General features: G+C 38.5%; 1 protein-coding gene across 1 annotated transcript in view; it reads left to right on the top strand.

The window, feature by feature from the left end:
• CEP192 (centrosomal protein 192) overlaps positions 1–6,000 on the top strand; it is a 106,872-nt gene that overhangs the window by 71,301 nt on the left and 29,571 nt on the right. The window contains exons 29-32 of the mRNA XM_019545570.1: positions 1,109–1,199; positions 1,677–1,853; positions 4,586–4,846; positions 5,236–5,357. Of these exons, the coding sequence (XP_019401115.1) occupies positions 1,109–1,199; positions 1,677–1,853; positions 4,586–4,846; positions 5,236–5,357 (651 nt within the window). The remainder of the gene's footprint in view (positions 1–1,108; positions 1,200–1,676; positions 1,854–4,585; positions 4,847–5,235; positions 5,358–6,000) is intronic.

The raw sequence follows: 6,000 nt of genomic DNA, 5'->3' as shown, positions 1-6,000 counted from the left end.
CCTGAACATCTTCAAGAGTAAATTGGATGCTTATCTTGCTGGGATCCTATGACCCCAGGTGACTTCCTGCCCTTTGGGCAGGGGTCTGGACTCGATCTTCCGAGGTCCCTTCCAGCCCTAATGTCGATGGAATCTAAAGTTTTAATTTTCGTCATACGCTAGAGCCATGTGCAGGATGGTTCTTCAGCCTACAACTTCATTTGTAGGATGTAGCTCAAAGCAATGGAAAAAAATCAAATTCCATGGATATGTTAGCTGCTTAGTAGGCCAAAGCAGGCCTTAAGAAATTTACACCAACTTGATTTTTATTAAAAGTTTATTTTAATTGGTTGGTTCGCTCTCTCTTCTAGTGCACGTAATGTATTTAATTTGGTTTTTCCTAAATGAATTCCTTGGCAACTAAAAATTTCTGTCTTAAAAATAAAACATCATGTACATTTTGTGGGGGGGTGTGATTGTGGGTAGATATTTATGTGTGTGCGTACACACACAGGTATGCACTTCAGATTTGGCACTGAATGAAGCTGTGTTTAAAACTGGAGTGGTTTTGCTGCTTTTGTATCATTCCTGGCTTGTCCAGACAGTTAGAACGTAACAGCTGCTGCCCTTTTGAAATGGCTCCAAATGTATTGGTATGTTTATCCATAGCCTAAGTCCCTCTTGCTCATTCATCAGTCTTGATAAAGTCTATTAATTAAGGTCATATCTTAAAATTATAGTATGTAATTCTGAGAAGTCTATTTTACTGGCAGAATTAATCTTTTGAGAATTTAGCTTAAGTTTTCAGAGTTCAGATTAAGAACATCGAGTTAAGTGATAGCTGGACTTCATTGTACCAGAACTAGTTTATGTACAAGTATTTTTCTTCTCTATTACTACACAAAAGATCAGGATAAATAGGGGCTCAGGGTACTGAATTTAAAACCTGAATTCCAGAGATTTTATGTTCTGTGATGGTAAGTATTTTTCAAAATCTACAGTTTCCTACTTTCTGCCTTCCACCCACTGGTTCTTCCCAAAAATTGACCATTCTTTGCTATGAATAAAATGGATATTTAAGTTGATTGCTTAATTACATATATTACAATCTATCTTAAATGCTTTTCAGTCTACAGAAATTAACTCTAAGAAATAATTCTCCATCTACATCTCAGCATCTACGATTGTTGATAACTGGTCAGGATCAAGACTGCTTTCAGGTTAGATTGAAAAATTCTATTTAATGTTGTTTAGAGAATCTGAAATTGATGCCTTATTTTAGTAAATGTTAATGTATTTATCTGCCTAAAATAGTGTCCTTTCAGATTTTAATCTAAAAGTGCTTTTGTTACATAAGTTTTTTAAAAATGGAGATCAGATATTGGGTACAGTGCAAACAGTAACATTTCAAAACTCATGGTAAATGAATAGACAAATGATCAGTGTGCATTTCAGAAGGTTTAGTCCTTTGAAACTAGGCACCACCTGTTTCACTGAGAACAGTAAAAACTAGTTTCTGCCAGTTGTTTGCGACAGTAACCTCAAAAATATTTTTTCACCCTGACTTTGAAATAGTGGTAATTTCATAAAACTGAGTTATATGAACTGAATCAAGATTATTAGTGGTATATTTGATTTTATTAGAAGATTTTTTTTATATTTGTCTTGCATTTATTAACTTGTATTTGTACTTATAGCTGCAGAGTACGTTTGGTACAGAAGGGCGGTTGACCAGTACTCAGGAACTCAAAATCCGTCCAAAAGAAGATGCTAATATTTACTTGATGTTTGCACCTAGTCGTGTAACATACATGTTGGCAAAGCTTGAAATCAAACAGCTGGGGATTCAGTCACAACCAGGGTTTAAGTTTAGTGTAAGTTCTGATTTTGTTTTCTAAATATTTAGTTAGACTAGAGCTGTGTAGCTTTTCAGCATTAAGATTACTTGTCCTAAAGGAAAGGAGAAATAGATTTTTTGCTTCCTGTCCTGTTTAAATTTTTAAAATTTATTTGACTTCTACGCCACTCTCCTCAAAAAGGCTCAGGGTGGCTTACGATAACAAAGACGTAAAAATAGAAAAAATAATAAGCCAATAATAAATCAGTTCTCCAAGGAATACTCAGAGCTTAGCCCCACCTGTTAAAAGCCTGCTCAAATATGTTCTTATATTGTTTCTGAAAGATGGCCAAAGCTCTCACTGTGATGGCCCTCCAGGAGGCCAAGTCCTGCAGCTGAGCAGCAAAACTGAGAATAACCTACCAAAGATTTGGTCAAGTGAATTTGTTGTACAAATGGTACTTACAGGAGTTTGTTCTTGATGCCCTGGAGATTATAAGAGACTGCCTTCTGCTCCATTAGATTTGTAGGACTCTGGCTAGTTATGGCTCTATAGGTTAAGACCAGCATATTGAATTGTGGACCTGAAAGCTACTGGGAGGCAGTTCAGTCTGATCCCTATATTTGGGGTCCGGAAGGATTTTACCTCATGGTTAGATTGATATGGACTGTCAGGGATTTTGGCTTCCTCTGTAGCAGGGGGCATGGCCTTCTACCTGAGATCTCTTGAGCATATATTAACAACCTTTTACAGAAGCAAGATGTTGGCTGCCATGCTCCCCTTGTTTTATCTGTGTGGCAGGTTAGTGTTGTCATGGCTGACAGTAGTTTTACTGTGAGTTAGATTATGGATTTGCATAGAATGGTTTGAATCAAGATGATGCTAAGGCAGAAGGTTGAACTGGATGACCTCTGGAACTTCCTTACAGCTCTACTTATCTATGATTTCTGTCAGGCTGAATCCTATCAATTATGTGTATCCCTATTTCTCCTTCCCTCCCCCAAGTCATCAGGTCTGCTCCCCACCATCACCCTCTCTTGTCTATACTCATCTTCAGTTGGATCTCCCACATCCAGTCTCCAACTGTAGGCAGGCATTGGGTAAAGACAGAGACTACGGAGCCTGGGTTGCATGAGGAGAGAAACCTGGGTGTCATCAGCATACTTGGGGCACTTCAGATCTTCACACAATCTTGCCCAGTGGTCAAAGATGCACATTGAATTGGGGGCAGTGACAAGATGGAACCCTCAGGGACCCTGTAGGAAAGGTCCCGAGGGGCAGATGAGCACTTGCCAATCACTACCCGCTAGGAAAGAGTGGAATCAGTTGAGAATGGTCCTGGGACCAGGTCACTTAAACATTGTTTACATTCATGGTTACTTGAAATGATGAAAGGCCCCTAATATAGTGATTCTCAACCACGGTGCATGGGCATCCTGTGGTGCCTTGAGATCCTTTTAGGGATGCCACAAAATGTTTACACTGTTAGGCGTGCAAACATTCACAGGATAAACCCAGAAATTTTCTGACCTGTTATAGTCTTTCTGAGTTCTTTGTAGCAGAAGAATTGCTCTGTTGTTTTTCCTTGGTCAAAAAAATAAGTGAAAAGTAAGGTGGCATTTTCTGAGGGGTTCCTTGAGTCTATTGTTAGGGTACCTTGAGGCTGACAAGACTGAGACCCACTGATAGAACAGGATCAGCAGGTTGCAATTTTCTTCTGTCCACCTCCAGGCAAAGTTCATTGACCAAGGCCACAAGCTCGTTCTCTGTACTCTATCCAGAACAAAAGCCAGACAGGCTTCCTGGGACTGGATGGTACCCAGATACACCTGGTCAGGCAGCCAATCATTCAGTAACCTTCCCAAAGAGGGGAAATTGGATATAGAGTGGTAGCAGCTGGGGAATCAATCTCAAGATTTTTGTTTTTTCCATGGGCACTGGACAGTTGCAGACTTTGTCTAGCACCCTACCCCCCACATGGAGGCATTGACCAACCTCTGTCATTATGGTTCCCAGTATCCACTGACTGGCTTTTTACAAGCCAGGACAAGCACAGGTCTAGTTCACAACTGGGAGGTCTTTGAACCCTAGACTTTTTTTTTCTGTTAGTAGGCTGGCTAAGTAAGTTTTAACAGGATGTTAAGGAGCCTGAGGGTGTGGGCAGACATCTTAAGGTGCTTCCAACACCTTTGAAGGTCTTCAGAGGGCAAGCAACCAGATGGACATGCTCTTTGAAATGCTCCAAAAATACCCATGTAGAAAACTACCATTTAAAAGTTCTTCCTGTTACATATATGCATTCTACATGGTACAGTAGGGGAGAAATGGTTCTTCAGTGTCCCATAGTGCTTTGCTTCCCTTCCCCCTTCTCCCCTATGAAGGGAGGGCGGGGATCAGTGGGCCAGACTGTTAGCAAATGCTCCCCTCCCCTCTGCTCTCTTGAGGCCTCCCCACTACCCCTATAACTGGGAGACTAGAGTCTGTGTACCTATCATAGTCTCTGCAACGCGGATGTAGAGCACATGAGAGTGCTTACTGACAGTTGGCTCTGCAACAAGGCAGCTGCCTTTCGGAAGTGTTTCAAATGTTGAGTCTGTCCCTACCCAGCATAAACATGTTTTAATCATTTGATATGGTTTCTTCTCAGTTTACCAGGTATAAAGCATGTTCAGTTTAGGCTGTTGCATTTTTAATTAACGTGCATTATCTGCGTAAAAATATTTCCGAAGAGACTTAAAATTAAAGTGAATGTACATCTTTATTTTCAGATACCTTTGTGTGGATATGGAGGAACAAGCAATGTCATTTTGGAAGATGTCAGAAAAGTATCAGATTGTTATGTGATAAAACTGAACGGATTATTACCTGGCAAATTAAAAAAGGTGTCTTTTCGCATAAGAAATACAGGTTCTCGAGCTGCCTATGTTAGAACACTGTGCTTCTCGGATCTGAAGACTAGAGCCCTTATGGATCTGAAAATGATAAGTGTATTTCCTGAGAAATTTGTACTTAAGGAAAAAACACAAGAGGTAAGTGCACACAATTCCACAGGAGTTCTGCTAATTTAAAATTGGTATCTTCAGATAGTATGAGACTTGTAAAAATGCATGCAGGTTCTTCAGTTGAACTTGTAAATTCTGAATCAAGTTACAAAATTCAGAATATTAACATCACTGGTGATTTTTTTTTTTTTTTTTTTTTTATACAATTTTGGAGAAACTAAGAAATGAAACTTCCTTTCAAACAGGTAGTTACAATAACATGGAATCCTGTCGAACGGGAAGAAATATTTAATAAAACAAGTACATCATTGTTAGCTACAATATGTCTAATATTAACATCACTGGTGATTTTTTTTTTTTTTTTTTTTTTTATACAATTTTGGAGAAACTAAGAAATGAAACTTCCTTTCAAACAGGTAGTTACAATAACATGGAATCCTGTCGAACGGGAAGAAATATTTAATAAAACAAGTACATCATTGTTAGCTACAATATGTCTTTTCTGTGGAGATGAAGTTTCCAGACAACAGTATTGCAGGTAAAATTTAATTTATTTCTCAAAAATAGACGTTCTTATTTAAAAAAAATCCAAGTTGAAAGAAAGGTGTAAAGTAATGCCAGTATGACTCCTACAGTTATTTGTAGATCATTGTAAGAGAATTGGAAAATAACTTATACTCTCAAAGCATGGAGCCTCAGATCTTCTAGCGTGTACTAAATACAAGTGATCGTAGTATCAGAAGACATTCAACTTCCTTAATAAATTTAAAAAAAAAGAGAGAAAGAAGAGAGGGGGAGGGGGAGGAAGAACCTGAGGGAAGTATGTGGAAGTGTGTTGGGTTTGGGGTTTTTTTTGTGAAATGCTTTCAGTGAGATCTTTTCCCTTCTCCCACATAAGCATATAAAGCAGCAAGAACTGGTATATTTGCCTGCGTGTTCATTTGTGTCTTCATTAACCTAGTAATTTTTGCTTATAAAGTTCCTAAACTTGAGAGAAATTATTCGTTAATCAGTTATACAGATTGTAGAGTAAATTATGAACTGTAATAAAAATGAACCAGCCCCCTCTGCCTTCAATGAACTGACATATAATAAACACATATGGAACTAGATCTAAATTCATGACATTTGAAGTTGGAAAATAATAAATGTTAAGAACAACCAGGCAGTTTTACATGTGT

This window comes from Crocodylus porosus, unplaced genomic scaffold (genome assembly GCF_001723895.1).
Source record: "Crocodylus porosus isolate Cpor-Errol unplaced genomic scaffold, CroPor_comp1, whole genome shotgun sequence".
Taxonomy (NCBI): Eukaryota; Metazoa; Chordata; order Crocodylia; family Crocodylidae; genus Crocodylus; species Crocodylus porosus.
The sequence above is the reverse complement of the archived record's forward strand: the minus strand, read 5'-3'. Positions and strand labels throughout refer to the sequence as shown.